This window comes from Anomaloglossus baeobatrachus, chromosome 5 (assembly GCF_048569485.1).
Source record: "Anomaloglossus baeobatrachus isolate aAnoBae1 chromosome 5, aAnoBae1.hap1, whole genome shotgun sequence".
NCBI lineage: Eukaryota > Metazoa > Chordata > Amphibia > Anura > Aromobatidae > Anomaloglossus > Anomaloglossus baeobatrachus.
In genome coordinates this window covers 531,363,577-531,388,388 of record NC_134357.1, presented here as the reverse complement: position 1 = coordinate 531,388,388, position 24,812 = coordinate 531,363,577, and the positions used below count along the sequence as shown (strand labels likewise).

The following is a 24,812-nucleotide window of genomic DNA, read 5'->3' as shown; positions in this document are numbered from 1 at the left end:
GCCGGAGAGAAGCCGGGGGCTAAATTAGGGATGAGGCCGCAGGGGGAGCCGGTGAACAGCGCCGAGGACGGGAGGGAGAGAAGGGGGCAATGCCTGTCTAAAGGGGAGCTGACCCGGGGTAAGCTAATCCTATGGATCCTAATCCTTTCTTTTCCCTTTTTTTTTTTTTTTTTTAAAACGGAGCCCCCCCGTGACCTGGGACAAGGGATGGGTACCTGTCCCGATGGCTGATAGTCCTCCTTGATCCTGGCTTGATCCTGGCCTCCTGGGAAAGATATAGGGAGACGGGTATCTTCCAGTGTGATTTTTCGTCTCCCCTCCCTGATCAGGCCGGCTGTGGAGGGCGAGCGTGCAGGGGGAGGGGGGCAAGGACCATTTGCCTGTCCCTCTGTGCGGATGCCCCCCAAACAGTCTTGAGAGTGTTAGGGGGGGTAGGGTCCTGCCAGACAGACATGGAGGACAACGGAAGTGGCGGACGAACCCCACTTCTGTGCCACCGGTCTCTAGGGGGGAGAGCAGGGTGAGCTATTACACCCTGTCGCCCGACGAGCTGTGTCTGAAACGAAAAAGGAAAATATTAAAAATATTAAAAATACAAACCTGAGGGGCTGAGAGCAGCCCCAAGTGTGTCCACCTCCTATGGACACTAAGCTTAAACTGAGGAATGATTGCCAGTTGGTGGGTGTATACTGCATAGGAGGAGTTTTCCTTGTTTTGCTTCGTGTCGCCTCCTAGTGGCAGCAGCATACAACCCATGGTCTCTGTGTCCCCCAATGAAGCGATAAAGAAATGGAGGTGCGACCTACAAACCACATATGGCTTACCGGGGTGGCAGGGTTGGCACAGGGTCAGCGATACTGCTGGCCTGTGGGCTGCTTTGAATCTCCTGCAGTTGACGAGGTCGACTTCAAGAAAACGGCTGCGGAGGCGGCGCTTGCGCAGATAGGACTCCGAGGCTATTTTCTTGAAGTCCATCGCGTCGATCTGCGCACGTTCAGTGGCAATTTTCTGGAAGTTGATCTCGTCAACTGCGGGAGATTCAAAGCAGTCCATCGGCAGATTAATGACACCCGCTGTCGTGTCACTCCAAGAGACCGCAGCAGTATCGCCGACCCCCCTCCGCACACTGACCCTCTTGAGCACCAATGCCCCCTCCTCCATGTCCGCAGCATCGCCTACCTGGCCTCCTGGGACCTTTCTGAGCCCCTCCACCACCACCGCTCCCTCCTGTGAGTATGGCTCTCACGGAATTACATTTTAAAATATGTGGCGTTCATGGCTCTCTCAGTCAAAAAGGTTCCCGACCCCTGGTATAGAAACAGGGGTTGTCCTCAGACGTTTCACAGAATTTGGGAGAAATGGTGTGATGCTTTAACACATTTGTTGCCCAATGTTTAACTTCTTCAGAGTGTATACTAATATAACATTAGTACATGACCTTAACTATTTATATTTTGATACTGTTAGAGAGTGTAATGTGTTATAAAATAACATGTGCTATTATATTATAGTGATTTGGCAGTTGTATCATTGTGTTAAACAAATTTATCCTATGCTATTGTATGTTTATAATCTTTATCCTGATGAACCTTTCAATAAAAAAAAAAAGAGTTAAAAAAGGCTTTTAACCTGTGTGAATTATCTGGTGTTTAACAAGAGTTGATTTCCTTGCAAAACATTTCCCACATTCTGAACATGAATATGGTTTCTCTCCTGTGTGAATTCTCTGATGGACAAATAAGTGTGATTTTTTATTAAAACACTTGCCACATTCTGAGCATAAAAAAGGCTTCTCTCCTGTGTGAGTTTTCTGGTGTCTAACAACATCTGATTTACCTGCAAAACATTTCCCACATTCTGAACAGGAAAAAGGTTTCTCTCCTGTGTGAGTTCTCTGGTGTTTAACAAGGTTTGATTTCTCTGAAAAACATTTCCCACATTCTGAACATGAAAAAGGTTTCTCTCCTGTGTGAGTTTTCTGGTGTTTAGCAAGATTTGCTTTTCTTGCACAACGTTTCCCACATTCTGAACATGAATATGGCTTCTCCCCTGTGTGAACTCGCTCATGTCTAACAAGCTCTGATTTGTGGCTACAATATTTCCCACACTGTGCACAAGAAAATCTTTTCTTCATGTGAATTTTTTGATCAGTAAAAAAAGACATTTTAAGGGACAAACATTTTCTATAATCTTCACCTGAAAATGGCTTCTTTACTGTAAAAGCAGTTTGATTTTCAATGCCTCTTTTGTGACTTGTTTTTTGCTTAATAACCTGTGATGAAACTGAGGATAGGACCTGTTTAAAAGGATCAGATGATAGATCTTTGCTGTAAAGGGATGATGGTATATCTGGAGTAATGGCATTCACTTCAGTTATGTCTTGTGTGATCGCAAAGTCATCTGTTTTAAAAATTGCCGATATCAGTTGTCCTTCTGACCTCCTGGTACAATCATCTGCTAAGAATAAAAAATATTATTTTTGCATAAAATATTCTTAAATTATTTGTATCACATTTGTAAAATATCATAGAAATTGCAAGTTTTGTAGAAAAATTATGTTATTTACTGAGACAAAACCAGACAATCGAACAATAGACCTCAGAGCAGGAATGTGTAGAGCATGATGTTCAGCCCTGTTTCTTTGTTATGCCTCTCAAATACTGCAATAATAAGTCACAAAATATTTTTTATGTAGAACAGAATGATACTAATAAAAACTTACCCGATTGGTAAATAACTGTTGGAAAATGTTGATTTTTCCTTTGTCCTGATGAAATAGGCTCTGAGCTCTGAAACGTGTAGATTTCTAAAATAAAGAAGAATTGATTACATCAACAGTCCATTACTCCAGCAACACGGCATTAACCCCGTTTCTCCTCTCCAGCATTGAAATTTAACCTATCTGGGGCTGCAGCAGCCGCCATTATCTCTGACTTGCATAGCCGTTGTGACTTATACAACCTCTTTAGGGGAGTGTCTCTTTATATATCTCTTTATCTGCTTATAATATCTAGCAAGACCCTATTCACGCGCTTTTTCCTTCAGCTTTCATTTACTGTGTTTCATGTGAGACCTTAGAACTTGAGATTAAATGAGAGGATGTCATCCAGGTATTTGATAACAAATTTACCCAAAATGTGAGCAAACACATAATTGACAAAGTGTTGAAATACAACAGATGTGTTGGTTAAACCAAAGGGTATTACCAGATTTTCATCGTGACCCTCCAATTTATTAAATGCCGTCTTCCACTCATCCCCCTTACAAACCCTAATCAAATTATAGGCCCCCTGAGGTCGAGTTTGGAGACCCACTTTGCACTGAAAATCTGGTTAAAAAGGTCTACAAAAAGCAGCATGTGATATGGATCATGAACCGTAATCTGGTGAAGCTCTCGAAAATTCAGACACGGGCGTAATCACCATCCTTCTTTTTAACAAAGAAAAATCCTGCCACAACGTGAGAGGACGAAGGCCTAATGTGACCATTGCTAAACTCTCCGCAATATACTCCTTGAAAGTACCTCTCTCCGGATCAAACAGATTGTACATTCTGCACTTGGGCAACGTAGCCCCTGGCTTCAACCTTATAGTGCTGTTGTATAGTCTGAGCGCGGCATCTCCTGAGAACCTTTCTCTTAAAACACATCCTTAAACTCAGATAAAGACTCAGTAATACTGGGAGTGACAGATGAGACACAGGTCCCCAGACAGTGTACCTTAAGTATGGGCTCCACTGAACAATGTCCTGAGTCCAGTCATCTATTGGGTTGTGCAAGGAGACCCAGGAACCCTCAACACGACTGGAGGAGGAACATTCTTGAGCAACTTACATGTGAAATGCTCCAGTATGGAGGGCCCCAACAGGAAGTTCTAAATCTTGTATGCACTCCTTGAAGGCCCTCTGAGACAGAAGTGATAACTCGATAGCCACAATCTGAACAGGATAGAGTAACTCATCCACCATTAACCCCTGATGATTAGGCAAAGTGTTGGTCAATGATATTGGCCCCAGCACCACTGTCTAGAAACACCTTAATGGCGACCTCATAGCCCACTTTTTTTAACTTGCCAGGTGATAGACACTGAGTGACCATCATGGAGGAGATATGTAGACCTAGGCAGAAATCTCCCAATACCCAAGGCCTAGCAGTTTTCTGCCGGCCAGCCCTTCTTATTTACCTGGGGACACACGCTGATGAAATTCCCCTTTTTGCCACAGAAAAAAACATACCCGTCTTGATGCCCAGCTTTGGCTGGGCAACTAAGAGACCTAAGGTTGCCTGTGAGACACTGTAGTGTGAACAGAGTCAGACACCGCGATAACACCTAGTGAGTGCAGAGCAGAACACCGCATGACAGTGGGCTGTGCGGCCCCCATGTACTCACTGTGGATAATACTAATCTCCCGCATTTCTTACAATTACAGTTATTATAGAGGGACTCGTCATACAAGGAGGATTAGACAACTTAGATTTCTTTATTGTTTACATTAAGATGTTCTATTCAGTCTTCACCCCGACTTTTCGTTTTGGGGGAACATTTCCCGCTCATGGATTATTTATTGTCAAGTCAAATCTATAAAGGCAGAATTAGTTCCCTATAAAAACATTCGATTAATCGCCTTTCATAAAATATTAAATTCTGGGGATCAGATCTTGGATTTATCTTAACCCCTTCCTGACTAGGCCATTTCCCATTTCTTTTTTTCCTCTCCTTCCTAGAGCCATAACTTTTTTACTTTTCCGTCCCGATAGCAACCATATGAGGAGGGCTTGTTATTTGCAGGACACGTTCTTCATTTGATTGACACCATTCATTTTATTGTGATGAACTGGTAAGCACGTTGAAAAAAAAAAGAGCAATTGCACAATATTTTAGTTTTTCTTTTAATTTACCATGTTTACTATACGGTTCACTAAAATAGACCTTGCAATGTGATTGTCTAGGGAAGTAATTACGTAAAAAATAACCATATATATGTTATTTTCTTGTTTAAGTGGTGAAAACAAATTCAGTAATCTGTAAAAAAAAAAAAAAAAAACGTTTTTGTCGTCACTTTGCAAGACCCATAACACTCACTTTTTGGGATTTGGGGCTGTATGGGGCTTATTTTTTGCACCATGGGCTAAAGTTTTCACTGATTCAATTTTGGGGTATGTACAATGTTTTGATCGCTTCTTACTGCATTTTATTGCAGTGTTGCGGTGGATAAAAAACTCCCACAATTCTGGTGTTTTGATTATTTTTTTTGTTACGCATTTTTCCTATTGGATTATTTTATTTTATATTTTAGAAGATTGGAGTTTTACAAATGTAGTGATGCCAAATGTGTACGGTATGTTTTTTTTTAATGGAGCAAAAGAGGGGGTGATTTGAACTTTTGTATTTTTTAAAACTTTTTTTTACGTTTTACTGTATTTGTTAATCCCTTTAGGGAATTTGAACCTGCAGTCGTCTGATCATTTTTACTATTCATAGCAGTGCATAAGAAATCCTATGTATAGTAAAAATCCTGATCTCCATTGAATGCCAGCTACAGGCTGGCTTTCACAGGAGTATCATATTAAAAAGAACGGGGGTTTTCAACAGACTCCCGGCTGTCACGGTAATCCTGTTGGTGCCCCACGATCACAACACGGGAGTAGTCATGAGTGTGTGTAATGACATGCTCCCCTGCTGGCACGTGTTATATGCCGTAGCCAGAGACAGCAGTATTTACAGGTTAACAGCCATAGGATGAGCGACGCTCTACCCACGGCTGGTAGAGGCAGCTTGCGACTGAATAACACAGCCATTATCCAATGGGAAGATGTGGGCCCGGTCTACGAGACTGCATCAAAGTTAGGGAGCCAGGATATCATGTACCAGTATGTCATATGTCAGTTAGGGGTTAAACAATGTGACATAGTTGTGAATTCTGCTAATTTTCTTCTTTACGTCAAATGAGAGAATATTTCAATTTATGGTTATTCCCAGATTGCACCATCCCCGGCTTTTATGCAGAAGATCAGAAATATTTAAAATTCTAAATGTCTCAAGTGTAACTCAGAGGCGGCAGATCTATTGGGACAGGAAATTAGGGATTTGTGGGAACCGGTTATCACATTTGTATCTGACAGGCTGAATATTGTTTTGTCATTTCAGGATCTAATTACTTCACGGTTATTATCTGCAAGGGGAGTTATTCTTAAAGAATAGATAGCTACTAATAATATCATTTTCTAACAACAGGTTAGACCGAGTTAGGCTATGTGCGCACTAGAAAAGTGATTTTTTTCAAGAAAATTTCTTGAAGATTACCGCAACTGTGGTAAAAAAAGCACCAAAACCGCGGGAAAAACGCATGCGGTTTTGCCGCGTTTTTTCCGCAGGTTGGTCCCTGAGGGTTTTTTTTTTATAAATAAAGCATGTTGAAAAAGAGAAAAAAAAAGAAAAACAAAAGGTCATTTTCGTCTGATATAGATAGATAGAGAAATAGATAGATAATGGATAGATATATAGATATAGATATATAGAAGGATAGATAGATAGATAGATAGATAGATAGATAGAAGGATAGATAGAAGGATAGATAGATAGAAGGATAGATAGAAGGATAGATAGATAGATAGATAGATAGATAGAAGGAGATAGATAGAAGGATAGATAGAAGGATAGATAGATAGAAGGATAGATAGATAGAAGGATAGATAGAAGGATAGATAGATGGAAGGATAGATACATAGATAGATAGATAGATAGATAGAGGACAGATAAATCAATAGATAGAGTCCCTGTGAGCACACACTACATTCCTCCTGAGGGGTAGTGTGTTCACATTACCGGCCGTGAGAAATGACCTGTGGTTACTTCTCTGCAGTGTCGTTGCGAGGCTGCATTCAGTATGTGTCAGTCGCGGCTGGATGCCAGCGTTGTAGGACCTCTGTGGATTACGTCGGAGCTGTGTATTGAGGGGGTTAATAAAGGGGTGAAAGAGGGGCTTTTTGTCTTTTATTTAAAATAAAGGATTTTTCGGTGTGTGCGTTTATTCACTTTACTTACAGGTTAATCATGAAAGCTGTCTCATAGACCCTGCCATGATTAAGCCTCGACTTAGTGGCAGCGATCCGCTGCCACCACATCACGGCAATCTGGAAGAGCTGGGGACACTCCGGGACTGCCGCATAATGGATGTGACAGTCCCGGGGCAGCTGCGGGCTGATATTCTCGGCTGCGGGGAAAGGGGGGCATTAACCCTGGCCCTCGCCCTCCCCAGCCTGAGAATACCGGGCCGCCGCTTTGTGTTTACCTCGGCTGGATGGTAAAAATACAGCGGAGCCTGCGTTTTTTTTTTTGTTTTTTTTTTTGTTTTGTTTATTTTTATATGTACGTTTGATTTGTATGTGTATTCTATATGTCTGTCTGTGTGTGAGTGTGATATGTGTGTGTTCTATGTCTGTGATGTGTTTACTCTGCTCCGCTTCCTCTTCCTGTCATAATGACGTCACTTCCCTGCAAAACGCAAGCAGTGATGAACATTACCGCAGGTAAACCGCGGCTATACCGAGGGTATACCGCACATCATTTGCTACCTGCGGTATACCCGCGGTATTTCGTGACTACATTACAGTGAATGGAGTGAAATACCGCAGGTACCTGCGGAAAAGAAGTGACATGCACATTTTCTCAAGAAATTTTCTCAAGAAATTCTGCAGAAAGAATGCTCTTGAGAAAAAAACGAAGTGTGCGCACAGCTATTTTTTTTCCCATAGGTTTTGCTGGGAAATGTCTGCAGAAAGATTACAAACATTTCTCGAGAAATTTCTGCAGCAAAACTACGAGTAAAACCGCGGGTAAAAACGCAGTGTGCGCACAGGGCCTTACACAACCAAACATAATAATTACTGGGATAAGTGTAAGGAAAGAGTTTTCAAAATATGGACAAGAATTATTGATTGAAGGGTTTTCTTTTCTTTTCTCTCGGCTCTAAATGTAGTTAACCCCTTCACGACCATGGACGGATATATCCGTCATGGAGCGTGTCCCGTTAAGCCCCGCCCCCTCCCACGGGCAGGCGGCGGCAGTCGGCACACATATCAGCTGTTTTCAACAGCTGACATGTGTGCCTGCTAGACGCGGGTGGAATCGCTTCCACCCGTGGCCATTAACCCCTTAAATCTTGCTGCCAAAGTCTGGCAGCAAGATCTAAATGCGCGCGGCCATGTTTTTTACTTACCGCCGCCCCCACCGGAAGTCACGTGCGTGATCACGTGACTATCGGTGGTTGCCATCGTAGCACAGGGTCATGTGATGACGCATGCAGCTATGATGTTTCACTTTCGTTTTCCCTCGGCCGAGAGCAGAGGGAAAAAGAACGTGACTGTATCTGCTGTTTACAGCTGTATAGCTGTGATCAGCAGATAGATAATAGCGATCGGATTGCTGATCGCTATAGCCCCCTAGGGGGACTAGTAAAATAAAAAAAAAAAAGTAAAAAAGAAGTTTTAAAAAATTAAAAAAAACCAAAAACCCTAAAAGTTCAAATCACTCCCCTTTCCCCCCATTGAAAATTAAAGGGTTAAAAAATAAATAAATATACACATATTTGGTATCGCCGCGTTCAGAAATGCCCGATCTATCAAAATATAAAATCAATTAATCTGATTGGTAAACGGCGTAGTGGAAAAAAAATTCCAAACGCCAAAATTACGTTTTTTGGTCGCCGCAAGTTTTACGCAAAATGCAATAACAGGCGATCAAAACGTAGCATCTGCGCAAAAATGGGACCATTAGAAACGTCAGCTCGAGATGCAAAAAATAAGCCGTCACTGAGCCATAGATCCCAAAAAATAAGAACGCTACGTGTTTTGGAAAATGGCGCAAAACGTGCGCCACTTTTATTGGACAAACTTCTGAATTTTTTTTAACCCCTTAGATACAAGTAAACCTATACATGTTTGGTGTTTACAAACTCTCACCGACCTCAGGCATCATAACCACACATCAGTTTTACCATATAGTGAACACCGTGAATAAAACATCCCAAAAACTATTGTGCCATCACACTTTTTTTGCAATTTTTCTGCATTTGGAATTTTTTTGCTGTTTTCCAGTACACCATATGGTAAAACTTATGGTTTCATTTAAAAGTACAACTCGTCCCGCAAAAAACAAGCCCTCATATGCAGGGGCGTAACGACCGCGGTCGCAGAGGTCGCCACTGCGACCGGGCCCGTGGGGTTAAAGGGGCCCGGCAGCCGCTCTGCAGAGCCGGCTGCCGGGCCCCTATGTGTAGTGCCGCTGTGTAGTGGCCGACTGCGCGACTGTTAGGGGGCCGGCCTGTGAGTCAGGGGAGCCCGGTGTCAGCAGGGGGCATAGGGGCCCCTGACCTGGAGAGGCCACCAGGCGTTCCTGACCTGCAGCAGAGCAGGACTGCTCCTGCACGGCAGACGGAATCCATCCTGCAGGACCTGCGATGATGTCACGCCCATGTGACTGTGGGAGGAGACACAGGATTGCCGGGGAGAAAGCAGGAGACGATACTTTGGACACATGACTGGTAATGAGAAAAGAGGAAACATGAGGGGGAGGGGGGCTGCAGGGTGAGTGCAGACTGCGACAGAAGCATGTGAAGGGGTGCAGAGTGTTTGAGAGGGGTAATTTGGGGTACAGGCAGGGTGAGTTATGTGGGGCAGGGTGTGTGACATATGGGGGTGTAGTGTGTGTGTGAGTGATATGGAGGGATGCAGGCTGTATGGGGAGCAGGGTGTGTGACATATGGGGCAGGGGCGTAACTACCGCGGTCGCAGGGGTCGGAAGGAGAAGAGAGGTATTGTACTTGTTTTTTGTTATTTTGCTGGCTCCATGACACGTAGAGGCCCCGAGGGAAGCTGGCTGCATGACACATAGAGGCCCTGGGGGGGCTGGCTGCATGACACATAGAGGCCCTGGGGGGGGCTGGCTGCATGACACCTGGTGGGGCTGGCTGCATGACACATAGAGGCCCTGGGGGGGCTGGCTGCATGACACATGGAGGCCTGGGGGGCTGGCTGCATGACACCTGGTGGGGCTGGCTGCATGACACATAGAGGCCTGTGGGGCTGGCTGCATGACACATGGAGGCCTGGGGGGCTGGCTGCATGACACATGGAGGCCTGGGGGGCTGGCTGCATGACACCTGGTGGGGCTGGCTGCATGACACATAGAGGCCTGTGGGGCTGGCTGCATGACACATGGAGGCCTGGGGGGCTGGCTGCATGACACATGGAGGCCTGGGGGGCTGGCTGCATGACACATGGAGGCCTGGGGGGCTGGCTGCATGACACCTGGTGGGGCTGGCTGCATGACACCTGGTGGGGCTGGGGGGCTGGCAGCATGACACGTAGAGGCCCCGGGGCAAGCTGGCTGCATGACACATAGAGGCCCTGGGGAGGCTGGCTGCATGACACCTGGTGGGACTGGCTGCATGACACATAGAGGCCTGGGGGGCTGGCTGCATGACACCTGGTGGGGCTGGCTGCATGACACATAGAGGCCTGTGGGGCTGGCTGCATGACACATGGAGGCCTGGGGGGCTGGCTGCATGACACCTGGTGGGGCTGGCTGCATGACACATGGAGGCCTGGTGGGGCTGGCTGCATGACACATAGAGGCCCTGGGGGGGCTGGCTGCATGACACCTGGTGGGGCTGGCTGCATGACACATAGAGGCCTGTGGGGCTGGCTGCATGACACCTGGTGGGGCTGGCTGCATGACACATGGAGGCCTGGGGGGCTGGCTGCATGACACATGGAGGCCTGTGGGGCTGGCTGCATGACACCTGGTGGGGCTGGGGGGCTGGGCTAGCAGCATGACACGTAGAGGCCCCGGGGCAAGCTGGCTGCATGACACGTGGAGGCCTGGGGGGCTGGCTGCATGATACATGGAGGCCTGGGGGTGCTGGCTGCATGATACATGGAGGTCTATGGGACTGCATAATAAACATGAAGGACACCTTATACATGGACTATAGGGGTGCATTATACATGGAGGAGTATGGGGCTGCATAATACAATATGATTCATGGGGCTGCATTATAATACATATAGGACTATGGGGGCTACATTATAATATATGGAGGACTATGGAGGCTAGTTTATACATGGTCTGTGGGGGTGCATTATAAAACAGGGAGGACTATGTTGTGCAGTATAAAATATGGAGAACTATGGAAAATGTATTATAATACATGGAGGACTATGGAAGTGCATTCTAATATATGAACGGTTATGTGGGACCCTTTATACTATATGGAAGGCTATGTGGGGGCCATTATAGTATTTGGAGAACTATGTACGAGGGGGGACAAAGATACAAGTATGGGATGGGAATGTTTTGTGCTGAGGTGTGAAGGCTCTTTCCCTCAGCACCCAGCTTTCCCATGCTCTGCTATACATCTCTCAGCACCCAGCTTTCCCATGCTCTGATATGGGAAAGCTGGGTGCTGAGGGAAAGATGTGTGACAGAGCATGGGAAAGCTGGGTGCTGAGGGAAAGATGTGTGACAGAGCATGGGAAAGCTGGGTGCTGAGGATAAGATGGATATCAGATCATGGGAAAGCAGAGTGCTGTGGGTAAAAGCCAAGTGTCAGCATCATTATCCCGTACCCTAAGTGTCGGTGTACATGGAGGGGGGCCCTGGTCCAAATTTTGCACCAGGGCCCATCAAACTCTAGTTACGCCACTGCTCATATGGCAAGATTGACGGGAAAAATAAAAAAGTTGTCAGCACATTCTGTGTACAAGGTCATTTGGCTTTGAAGTTTAGAGATCTGTGCGTCACACACGGAGATGGAATGCACGGCACAACACAAAGGATACAACCAGGATTGAAAGGGTAGGAAGGCACTAATGGTAGGGATAGGGGAGACGGGTCACCTCCTGACACTAACTCGTGAAGCCTGACTAGTGCCTAGCTGTCCCTGCACTCACGCTAAGTAGTTGTCATGGAACAGGATGGAGATAACGGGTATCAGGGCTTCTGGACTGACCTTCAGAATTTCCTCTGACGGTAATGATGTCTGGGCAGCCACCCTGGCTTTGCTCCTTACCAACCATAATTTAGTACCCCCTCTCCCCCCACCCCAGGGGAGGACCAGGATCAAAGTGGTAAACCCACAGAAAATAGACAAACGGAGGAAAACCAACAGTCAGTCACACTGAACCCAAACACTGAGGAATCAAACAACAAATGGTAACCAAAGCAGGAAAGCAACAACAAGACAAAGTAGATCCACAACCACAGCAGGCATAAAGCAACACTCAAACAAGTAGCCGCAAACGACAGACATTTAACCCTTGCTCACCAACAGATAGCAAAATACATTTAATAAAGCCTCCAGAGAAGGGAGAAAGCTCAAATACCAGAACAGTCTCAAATCACTCCACAGCACTAAAAAAATTGTTTAAAAGAACAGAGAGTCCTCAGTGGTTGATACCTTTTAATGGCTAACTGAAAAGATGGTAATAATTGCAAGCTTTCAGTTAGCCATTAAAAGGTATCAACCACTGAGGACTCTCTGTTCTTTTAAACAATTTTTTTTATCTCTACTGGCTAACACGGTACAAAGATATATTTTACTTGTATCCACAGCACTAGACTTCACCACTGAAATAGTCAAACACAGGGGAAAGGAAGACAAACAGGGGAACATAGACAAAAGGATACACATCAACACCAAAGTTACATCCAAACACCAGGGCTGCAAACAACAGGACTGCAGCAGCTTCCAGAGACTTCCTTCCTCCAGAGTGGTCAATTCAGAAATGAATTCTCTAAATGGCATTAAGTGATGGAACATGTGACTATTTAAAGGGAAGGGGAGTGGTCACCAACCGGCTGCACCTGAGATCGGAGTAACAAGGAACTACCAGCAAATAAAGAGTCCTTAAACTTTGCTGCAGCAAAACCAAAAGCAAATATGTGTGTCATACGTGTGTCACACGCGTGTCACACATGTGACATCTGTGTTTGCATACGTGAGACATCAGTGTGACACGTACTGGAGAAAACACGCATGTTTGAAATAAAAAGATTTTCTATATTCACCTCCTGCTTCTGACCCCCGCTCATTATATTCATTGATTATTCACTGCACTGAGGACCTCGAAGCCGGATCATCGCAGGGACAGCATCGCCGAGGACAACACCGCCAAGGACAGCATCACCAAGGACAACATCGCCTCAGTGCAGTGAATAATCAATGAATATAATGAGCGGGCGTTAGAAGAAGGAGAGAGAGCAGAGCTGAAGAAAACAGCGCTGGATACAGGTGAATATAGAAAATCTTTTTATTTCAAAGACCCGTGTTTTATCCGGTACTGATGTCACATGGATTACATCATCCATGTGACACCCGTGATGCAATCCATGTGAGACCCGTGCTGCCGGAGAAAAAACGGACATGTCTCCCTTTGTGTATGCGGGGCCACGAGAGCTTACACGGTCCGTGTGAAAACACGGCAGTGTGTGTAACTCCAGAGAATAACATGGGCACATGTGGCATCCGTGTTAAAAATGGATGTGACACGTACCTGAAACACGGACGTCTGAAAGTTGCCTAAAGAAGGGAATTTTGTTTACTTACCGTAAATTCCTTTTCTTCTAGCTCCTATTGGGAGACCCAGACAATTGGGTGTATAGCTTCTGCCTCCGGAGGCCACACAAAGTATTACACTTTAAAAAGTGTAACCCCTCCCCTCTGCTATACACCCTCCCGTGCATCACGGGCTCATCAGTTTTGGTGCCAAAGCAGGAAGGAGGAAATTTATAAATTGGTCTAAGGTAAATTCAATCCGAAGGATGTTCGGAGAACTGAAACCATGACCCAAAAGAACAATTCAACATGAACAACATGTGTACACAAAAGAACAACAGCCCGAAGGGAACAGGGGCGGGTGCTGGGTCTCCCAATAGGAGCTAGAAGAAAAGGAATTTACGGTAAGTAAACAAAATTCCCTTCTTCTTTGTTGCTCCATTGGGAGACCCAGACAATTGGGATGTCCAAAAGCAATCCCTGGGTGGGTAAAAGAATACCTCGATAAAAAGAGCCGAAAAACGGCCCCCTCTTACAGGTGGGCAACTGCCGCCTGAAGGAGTCGCCTACCTAGGCTGGCATCTGCCGAATCATCGGCATGCACCTGATAGTGTTTCGTGAAAGTGTGCAGACTCGACCAGGTAGCCGCCTGACACACCTGCTGAGCCGTAGACTGGTGTCGCAATGCCCAGGACGCACCGACGGCTCTGGTAGAATGGGCTTTCAGCCCTGCAGGAATGGGAAGCCCAAAAGAACGGTAGGCTTCAAGAATCGGTTCCTTGAGCCACCGAGCCAAGGTTGACTTGAAAACCTGAAATCCCTTACTCTGGCCCGCGATAAAGACAAGAGCGCATCGGGCCGGCGCAGGGGCGCCGTGCGAGAAATGTAGAGCCGGAGTGCTCTCACCAGATCTAATAAATGCAAATCCTTTTCACATTGGTGAACTGGATGCGGACCCAAAGAGAGTAAGAAGATATCCTGATTGAGATGAAACGGGGATATCTTAGGGAGAAAGTCCGGGACCGGACGTCCACCACCACCTTATCCTGGTGAGACACCAGGAAGGGGGCTTTGCCTGACAGCGCTGCTAGCTCAGACACTCTTTTGAGTGATGTGACTGCCACTAGGAAGGCTACCTTTTGCGTAAGGCGAGATAGAGAGATCCCGCATCGGCTCGAAAAGTGACTTCTGAAGAGTCGTCAGCACCCTGATAAGATCCGAGGGTGCTAACGGACGCTTGTAAGGTGGGACTATGTGGCCAACCCCCTGCAGGAACGTGCGGACCTGTGGAAGCCTGGCTAGACGCTTTTGAAAAAACACGGAAAGCGCCGATACTTGTCCCTTGAGAGAGCCGAGAGACAAGCCCTTGTCCATTCCAGATTGAAGGAAAGAAGAAAAGTGGGCAAGGCAAACGGCCAGGGAGTAAACCCTGAGTCAGAGCACCAGGATAAGAAGATCCTCCAAGTCCTGTGATAGATCTTGGCGGACGTTGGTTTCCTGGCCTGTCTCATGATGGCAATGACGTCTGGAGATATCCCTGATGACGCGAGGAGCCAGGACTCAATGGCCACACAGTCAGGTTTTAGGGCCGCAGAATTCAGAAAGAAAAATGGCCCTTGAGACAGTAAGTCTGGTCGGTCTGGGAGTGCCCACGGTTGACCCACCGTGAGGTGCCACAGATCCGGGTACCACGATCACCTCGGCCAGTCTGGGCGACGAGGATGGCGCGGCGACAGTCTGACCTGATCTTGCGTAACACTCTGGGCAGTAGTGCCAGAGGAGGAAATACATAAGGCAGTCGAAACTGCGACCAGTCCTGAATTAGCGCGTCTGCCGCTAGAGCTCTGTGATCCGTGGACCGAGCCATGTATGCCGGGACTTTGTTGTTGTGCCGAGATGCCATTAGATCGACGTCCGGCGTTCCCCAGCGGGAACAGATCTCTAGAAACACGTCCGGGTGAAGAGACCATTCCCCTGCGTCCATGCCCTGGCGACTGAGAAAATCTGTTTCCCAGTTTTCTACGCCCGGGATGTGAACTGCGGAGATGGTGTAGGCTGTGGCTTCCGCCCACAGCAGAATCCGCCGAACTTCTCGGAAGGCTTGACGACTGCGTGTGCCGCCCTGGTGGTTGATGCACGCAACCGCCGTGGCGATGTCCAACTGAATTCGGATCTGCCTGCCCTCCAGCCACCGCTGGAACGCCTTTAGGGCTAGATACACTGCCATTATCCAGAACATTGATCAGAAGGGAGGACTCTGTCGGAGTCCAGGCTCTCTGAGCCGAGTGGTGGAGGAAGACCGCTCCCCACCCTGACCGACTCGCATCCAATTGTGACCACAGCCCCGGCTGGGGGCCGGAAGGATTTTCCCTTCGCCCAGGAAGTGGAAAGAAAGAGAGACGTTCTTGTCTAGGGACGTCGACCTCCTGTCCCATTTGTGGTGTCCGATAGAAGCGGACGCAGACGAAACTGCGCAAGGGAACTGCCTCCCTTTTTGCCACCATCTTCCTTAGAAAGTGCATGAGGCGCCTCAAGGGGTGTGACTGGGCCCGAAGGAGAGAGTGCACCCCTGTCTGTAGTGAACGCTGATTATGCAGTGGAAGCTTCACTATCGCTGAGAGAGTATGAAACTCCATCCCGAGGTAAGTCAGTGATTGGGTCGGTGTCAGTTTTGACCTTAGAAATTTGATGATCCACCCGAACCCCTGGAGAGTCTCCAGAGCAATGGTCAGGTTGTGTTGACATGACCCCCAGGAGGGTGTCTTGACTAGAAGATCGTCTAGGTAAGTGATCACCGAGTGGCCCTGAGAGTGTAGGACCGCCACCACTGCTGCCATGACCTTGGTGAAGACCCGTGGGGCTGTTTCCATGCCGAAGGCAGTGCCCTGAACTGAAGGTGTTCGTCCCCGAAGGCGAAACGCAGGAAACGTTGATGCTCTGGTGCAATCGGAACATGGAGAAAAGCATCCCTGATGTCGATTGATGCTAGGAAGTCTCCTTGTGCCATCGAGGCGATGACAAAGCGGAGAGATTCTATCCGGAACCGTCAGGTTCTCACATGTCTGTTGAGCAGTGTGAAGTCCAGAACGGGGCGGAATGATCCGTCCTTTCTTGGTACCACGAACAAGTTGGAGTAAAAACCGCGACTACGTTCTTGAAGGGGAACGGGTAACGCAACTCCTCCTGCCTTCAGAGTGTTCACCGCCTGAAAACGTGCATCAGCTCGCTCGGAGGGCGGAGATGTTGTGAAGAAACAAGTCGGAGGACGAGAACTGAGCTCTATCCTGTAACCGTGAGACAGAATGTCTCTCATCCAACGGTCTTGGACATGCGGAGACCGCTCCCCTGACCTGGACCGCCATGCAGAAGAGTTTCTCTGGCTCTTCTGTAGCCTGTTGGACGATGAGATGGGGACCTAGCTGAGGGTGCTAAGGTCTCTTTGGTATGGGCTGGGTAAGCACGAGTCCATTCCTTTGGAATGCTCAATCGATTCATCCAATTGTGCGCCAAACAATAGGTCGCCAGAAACTGGCAAACCGGACAAGAGCTTCTTGGAAGCAGAGACTGCCTTCCATTCTCGTAGCCACATGGCCCTGCGGACTGCCACCGGATTGGCGGATGCTACCGCTGTACGGCAAGCCGAGTCCAGGACAGCATTCATGGCGTAGGATGAAAATACCGACGCCTGGGACGTCGAAGACGCTAATTGCGGAGCAGAGTATGACCGCATTAATCTCAGACAGAGCAGCTGAGATAGCCTGGAGTGCCCACACTGCTGCAAAGGCTGGGGCAACGGACGCGCCTATGGCTTCATAGATGGATTTCATTAGGAGCTCTATCTGCCTGTCCGTGGCATTCTTGAGCGTTGAACCGTCAGCCACTGCTACTACTGATCTAGCCGCCCGTCTAGAGACTGGAGGGCCACCTTGGAACACTGAGCCCAACCCTTAACCACGTCAGAGGGGAAGGGATAACGTGTGTTATTAATGCGTTTAGTAAAACGCTTGTCCGGGAAAGCCCTGTGCTTCTGGACAGCATCTCTGAAGCATTGAGAGCCACGTCCGGACAGAGTCCTGGGCTGCGACCTCCGCCTCATCATCTAGAGAGTCCTCAAGCTGAGACTCTTGATGAAGTCGGGGAAGATTCTAAGCAAGCCCGCTTAGCCGGTCTGGGACTGCAGTCCGTGCCGGAGTCCCCCACGTAATAACTAGAGGTCCCCCCAGGAGCCCGCTGCGTCGCGGACCGAGCGGGGCCTGAGAGCGATCCCGCAGTGCCCGGGGCCTGTGTAAGGGGCCGGTCTGGGCTGCAAGCTTCTAGTATCTTAGAAGACCATATGTCCATAGACTGAGCCCTGGATTGTGAAAGTGACTCAGAGAGTTTTTCAGCAAAAGCTGCAAACTCTGTCCCTGCCGTCTGGACAGGGGCGCCGGCGGTTCTACCCGGGCCGAGTCCAACCAGTGCCCCAGGCTCCGCTGAGCGAGTGCCACATGGCCCGAGCAATGCTCCCAGTGATCACTGAGTATGTACCGCCGAACTGTGAAGATGCATACAATATTATATATATATATATATATATATATATATATATATACAGTTCAGCACTCTAGGTGGCCCAGCCCGATGGGAAGAAGCCACCTGGCTTACCGACCGCTCAAGCAGTGTGTGCTGCTTAAAAACATGGCTGTCGGCGTTTACAGGGGAAGAGGGGGCCGTGGGCGTAACCCCAAAAGTGCGGGAATCTGGAGTCCCGGAGTGAAAAGTGAGGGGGGCGGAGGACAGCCAAGTGTGCTCCAGCCCTCACTGTCGGTGTCAGACCGACCGTCCCGCCCCTCCCCCTGACTGGCAGGTCCGGGGGCGGGAGTTTAAGGCACTAGGCCGCAAAAGCCGGGGGCTAAAGTTAAAAACCTCGGCCGGCCAGCAGGCGCGGTCGGCGCGGTAGTCCCGTACTACCCCCGCAGTCGCCGGCAAGTCTGAGGCCAAGGTGCTCCATGCACCGTCCCCGAGGGGACACTGAGTACCTGTGCGGGGATCTGTGCTGTAGAGTGATTAGTGAGGGGGGCGGAGGACAGCCCAGTCTGCTCCCCCTCACTGTCGGCGCCAGCCCGACCGTCCCGCCCTTCCCCCTGACTGGCAGGTCCGGGGGCGGGAGTTTAAGGCACTAGGCCGCAAAAGCCGGGGGCTAAAGTTGAAAACCGCAGCCGGCCAGCAGGCACGGTCGGCGCGGTAGTCCCGTACCAACCCCGCAATCGCTGCCAAGTCTAAGTCCAAGGTGCTCCATGCACCGTCCCTAAGGGGACACTGAGTACCTGTGCGGGGATCTGTGCCATAGAGTGAATAGTGAGGGGGGCGGAGGACAGCCAAGTGTGCTCCAGACCTCACTGTCGGCGTCCGACCGACCGTCCCGCCCTACCCCCTGACTGGCAGGGCCGGGGGCGGGAGTTTAAGGCACTAGGCCGCAAAAGCCGGGGACTAAAGTTAAAACCGCGGCCGGCAAGCAGGCGCGGTCGGCGCGGTAGTCCCGGCGTCATACCAATCACTGCAGTCGCTGCAGCGTCTGAGGTCCAGGTGCTCTATGCACCGTCCCCAAGGGGACACAGAGTACCTGTAGATGCAGGGCCCTGTCCCTGATGATACTCAGTCTCCTGTCCGTCAGATTCCCTCAGGGGCTGCGGAGGGAGCCCGGTCCCAGTGCCTGGATGACCGGATAGGATCCCACTTCTCCCAGAGCCCCTAAGGGATGGGGAAGGAAAACGGCATGTGGCTCCTGCCTGTGTACCCGCAATGGGTACCTCAACCTTAACAACACCGCCGACTCAGTGGGGTGAGAAGGGAGCATGCCGGGGGCCCTGTGAGGGGCCCTCTTTTCTTCCATCCGATAAAATCAGCAGCTGCTGCTGACTTAAATGGGAGCATGAGTGCATGTGTGCCTCCTTCAACACAAAGCATAAAACTGATGAGCCCGTGATGCACGGGAGGGTGTATAGCAGAGGGGAGGGGTTACACTTTTTAAAGTGTAATACTTTGTGTGGCCTCCGGAGGCAGAAGCTATACACCCAATTGTCTGGGTCTCCCAATGGAGCGACAAAGAAAGCCAGATTTTCACAAGGTAATGTGAACCTCAGATATCAGTCATGTCAAATGTCTCCCAAAAACGGGAGACACTTGTGATACTGGGAAAACAAGGGTCAACATCTTCTAATTCCAGATAGTATACGGCATTCTTCGGGTTGTAATCTCTAGCCGGAACAGATCTCACTCCAACAGAAGCACTTCCAATGTCCAAAGTAATGAGGAGAGTTTTGGTTTAGCAAAAGAACAGTGATTGCTTAATTGATATATGGCCGGACTACAACGCGGTTAAACCAGACACAGACGGTGTCCGGGATGAATCTGTGATTTCTCATCACTTAGGGGTACTTTGCACACTACAACATCGCAGGTGCGATGTCAGTGGGGTCAAATCGAAAGTGACGCACATCCGGCGTCGCTGTCGATATCTGAGTATGTGGATCCTTTTTGATACGATTAACGAGCGCAAAAGCGTTGTAATCGTATCATCGGTGTAGTGTCCGACATTTTCATATTTTCGCTGCAGCGACGGTACAATGTTGTTCCTCGTTCCCCTGTGGCAGCACACATCGCTGTGTGTGAAGCCGCAGGAGCGAGGAACATCAGCTTACCTGCGTCACCGCGGCTCACGCCGGCTATGTGGAAGGACGGAGGTGGGCGGGATGTTTACGTCCCGCTCATCTCCGCCCCTCCGCTTCTATTGGCCGCCTGCTGTGAGACGTCGCTGTGACGCCGCATGACCCGCCCCCTTAGGAAGGAGGCGGGTCCCCGGCCAGAGCAACGTCGCAGGGCAGGTATGTGCATGTGAAGCTCTTAGCGATAATGTTCGCTACGCCAGCTATCACAAGATATTGCTGCTGCGTTGGGGGCGGGGACTATCGCGCTCGGCATCGCAAGCATCGGCTTGCGATGTCGTAGTGTGCAAAGTACCCCTTAGTGTTTACTACTCACCAGGGAGGTAATCTGTGGAAATCTCCTCTTCATCTCCCCTCACATATGTCTCTGTAGTATTAGTATGGGTCAGGTCTTCTTTACCCTGAAACAAATACTGTAAAAGTCACAGACAAATGGAGAAGTCACATCTATGATCAGCTCTAATCCTGCCATCTCCACCGTTCTCATTACACAAGTATAAAACATATAATACTGGTGGATAAAACAAGACTGAACACAAGACCTTCACAACCGTCTACACATCATAGGGAGATTTCATGACACCTTCTCTCCATCTACCTGATAATCCTGAGGAACATAGAGATCTTCTTGTTTACAGTCCTGTAGAAGAAGAGGACGGGGACATCTCTCTGGTGTTGTCCTCTCACTGGATAGAACTGGAGGAAACACATATAGGGACTGAATTCATTATTTACATACATGATAATTATATGATGTATGTATATAGTCCTATTACCTGGTGATGTGAGAGGCTGGGGATCCTCCATCATGATGTCCTTGTACAGATCTTTGTGTCCTTCTAAATACTCCCACTCCTCCATGGAGAAATAGACGGCGACATCCTGACACCTTATAGGAACCTGACACATACAATGATACCGTCATCCCCCGATCCCTTCATAGCGTTACTGTGTAATGTCCCAGCATTCCCAGCAGTGTCACCTCTCCAGTCAGCAGCTCAATCATCTTGTAGGTGAGTTCCAGGATCTTCTGGTCATTGATGTCTTCATGTATCAGGGGGTGAAGTGGAGGCCCCATAATTGGGCTCAGGGGTCTTCCCCATCCCTCAGACACAGGGTCCTCACAGCGATCACTAGAGGTCTTCTTCACTACTTTGTAATCCTGGATATGGAGAGACACAGTAATAAATCTCACTACAGACATTTCCAGAGTCCTCACCTCTCCAGTTCTGTCCATCTGTTACTCCCATAAATAAGAATGATGTAATGTGACGTCATCAGAATCTCTCACCTCTCCAGTAAGCCGGAAGAGGATCTCTAGGGTGAGGTGTAATATCCTCTCCACTGTCTTGTCCCTGTCCATAACCAGCCTTTACTTGTCAATCAGGGGAATTCTCTTATATAGATCTCCACTGAGAGGATCCGATATCGTAGGCACCTGAATGGGAAGATGGAAAAATCATAAAGAATCTCCTGTAATCTACAATTACTAGAGATAATAAGAGAAAATATATGATAGATTACAAGTTAATTTTGTATTCTTGCATCGTATGGACTGGAACATACCAATGAAAGACTTGCATGTTGTATGATCACACTAATGGGTATAGTTTAAAAAAAGGTTTTCAGTTGTAGGAATAAGAAATACTCCTCATTATAGGGAAAACAAACTCCCTGCACAATGTTGGGGAAATCCCCCCATAACGGCCTCATTATCCTCTATTATCCTATACATCTGCTGTGCGGTGATTATCTCATATGTTCTGGGGTCATCAGTATCGGCATAAAGAATGGGGCTGAGTATATATCCCCTTCACCCCCCGGTAATTTTCCGTCTTTCTTTTTCCGAGAGACGTAACTTTTTTATTTTTCTTCAATCTTGCCATATCAGGGCTTGTTTTTTGCGGGACGAGTTGTACTTTTGAATGAAATCATTAGTTTTACCATATAGTGTACTGGAAAATGCCAAAAAAATTCCAAGTGCGAAAAAAATTGCAAAAAAAGTGTGACTGCCTTATTGTTTTTGTTATATTTTATTCACTATGTTCGCTATATGGTAAAACTAATGTGTCTGTGTGATGTCTCAGGTCGGTACGAGTTTGTAGACATGTATAGGCTTACTTTTATGTAAGGGGTTAAAAAAAATTCACAAATTTGTCCAAAAGAATGGCGCTCTTTTTGCACCATATTCCACGATCTGTAGCATTCTCATTTTTTGGAATCCATGGCTCAGTGACCGCTTGTTTTTTGCGTCTCGAGCTGACATTATTAATGGTACTATTTTTGTGCAGATGCTATGTTTTGATCGTCTGTTATTGCATCTTGCACAAAATGAGCGGTGACCAAAAAACGTAATTTTGGCGTTTGGATGTTTTATGCGGCTAATCCGTTTACCGATCAGATTAAATGATCTTATATTTTGATAGATCGGGCATTTCTGAACGCGGCGATACCAAATGTGTGTATATTTATTTCTTTTTTTACCACTTTAATTTTCAATGGGTCAAATGGGGGTGATTTGAACTTTTAGGTTTTTTATTTTTTAAAACTTTTTTTTTTAATTTAACTAGTCCACCTAGGGGACTATAAGGATCAGCAGTCTGAATGCTTGTTCATTTTTGTAGATCACAGCTGCACAGATGCACTTCCTATTACACCCGGTCTGCCGGGTGTAAGAGGAAGTGACTCATGATAGCTACAGGAGTCATCACATGACCCTGGTGCTACCATGACAACCATCGGATCCATGTGATCACGTCACGTGACTTATGATGACGCCGGGTAAGTGAATGCTTACAGCGGCGTGCTGTTTCATCTCACTGTCACATTTTGACAGTGAGATGCAAGGGGTTAACAGGCACGAGTGGGTCCCGTACCCACTCGTGCCTGATAGCCGTACATGTCTGCTGTTCAAATCAGCTGAGATGTGCAGGGATTGCTGCTGGCTTCCCGCGGCAGCCGGCGGGGATTAAACTGACTTGATCCATGACGTACTCAGTACGTCATGTGTCGTGAAGAGGATATTACCAGTGGGGTGGGTGGTACCAGACTGTGATGAGGATGGGGAACCATGGGAACATGATAGTGTGTGCGTGCCAAGAGTGGGCACTGTACTATTGTGAAAAGAGGAGATAAGAGGGGAGTAGAGAAGGAGATCTTGTGAGGATCGAAGGTTACGTGCAGGTATGTATTGGGACACTAGGTCAAAGATGTAGGGAGGAGACAGATTGTGGATGTCTTGTATGTCATAAATAGGGTTTCGTACTGGAGTTTAGGCAATGGGAAGCCAGTAAAGGGATTGGCTGAGAAGAGAGGCTGGGGAATAGCGAGGGGAGAGATGGATTAATTGGGGAGCAGAGTTTAGGTTAGATTGGAGGGGTGCAGGAGTGCTAGAGGGGAGGCCACAGAGCAGGAGGTTGCATTAGTCGAAGCGGGAGATGATGATGAAGCCATGAACTAGTGTTTTTGCAAGTTCTTGGTTAAGATCCAGGACAAATTTTTGAGTTGAAGTCAGCAAGAGGTATAAAGGGTTTGGATATGTGGCTCGAAGGAAAGAGTAGAGTCAAGGGTTAACCCAAGGCAGCGTACTTGTGGAACTGGAGAGAGTGAGAAGCCATTGACACTTATGGATTGGTCTGTTAGAGGGGCTGAGAGAAGTGGGGGAAAGAAGATGAATTTTGTTTTCTCTACGTTACATTTTAGAAATCGAGAGGAGAAAAAGGATGAATTAGCAGACAGACATTGTGGGATTCTGGTTCGTAAGGAGGTGATATCAGGTCCTTAGAGGTAGATCTGCATATGATCAGCATAGAAATGAAACGGAAAGCCGTAGGACTCTATGAGTTGTTACAGGCCAAAGGTGTAGATTGAGAAGAGGAGGGGTCCAAGAACTCAACCTTGAGGCACACTGACAGATAGGATGTGAGATGAGAAGGTAGTGTGAGAGACGTAGACGCTTAAAGTCCAGTAGGCTAGGTATAAAGAATTTCAAGATACAGCCAAGTCTGTGATGCCAAGAGATGAGATAATCTGAAATAGGAAGGAATGGTCCACTGTGTCGAAGGCAGAGGACAGGTCCAGGTGAGGACAGAGTAGTGTCGGTTGGCTTTGGTGGTCATTGGTGACTTTAGTTAGGGAAGGTTCAGTTGAATGATGCAGTCAAAAGGCAGATTGTAACCAGTCAAAGAGAGAGCAGAAAGAGAGGTGGGAGGACAGTTGAAGATGGGTTAGCGATAAGGTTTCATGACTATGTTCATTGCTCAGTACTCATACCACCTAGTATTAAGTGCCTGAACGTTTTTAGTTCCACGTTGTAAAGGTTTTACTTTGTGTTTGTCTTAAAGTTGTATATAAAAAATGTTTAATAAAAATAATCTGATTAAAAAAAAAGAGATGGGTTAGTGTTGGAATCAAGACTGTGGTAAGGTTGGGGATAAGGTGGGATGGGGGGGGGGCATGGCCTGGACGGCAATGTGAAGAGACCTGTTTGTGGAGCTCTCCTGCAAACTCCCTTGATAAATCCCTGAATACCGCTGTTATCACTGCCTCAGCCGG

General features: G+C 47.7%; 1 protein-coding gene across 2 annotated transcripts; it reads right to left on the bottom strand.

Moving 5' to 3' along the window:
- Positions 1-727: 727 nt before the first annotated feature.
- LOC142312141 (zinc finger protein 181-like) lies at positions 728-21,692 on the bottom strand. 2 transcript variants are annotated; one of them, XM_075351037.1, is made up of 7 exons: positions 21,550-21,692; positions 21,241-21,420; positions 21,035-21,158; positions 20,857-20,954; positions 20,575-20,659; positions 2,723-2,806; positions 728-2,457 (listed from the first exon to the last, which is right to left on the bottom strand). In XM_075351037.1, exons 1-7 carry the CDS (start codon positions 21,619-21,621, stop codon positions 1,625-1,627), a joined length of 1,476 nt encoding a protein of 491 aa, XP_075207152.1. In that variant the 5' UTR covers positions 21,622-21,692; the 3' UTR covers positions 728-1,624. The 2 variants fall into 2 exon arrangements, with proteins under 2 accessions (XP_075207152.1, XP_075207153.1); XM_075351038.1 differs by having other exon boundaries at positions 728-2,454.
- Between the last annotated feature and the right edge of the window lie 3,120 nt (positions 21,693-24,812).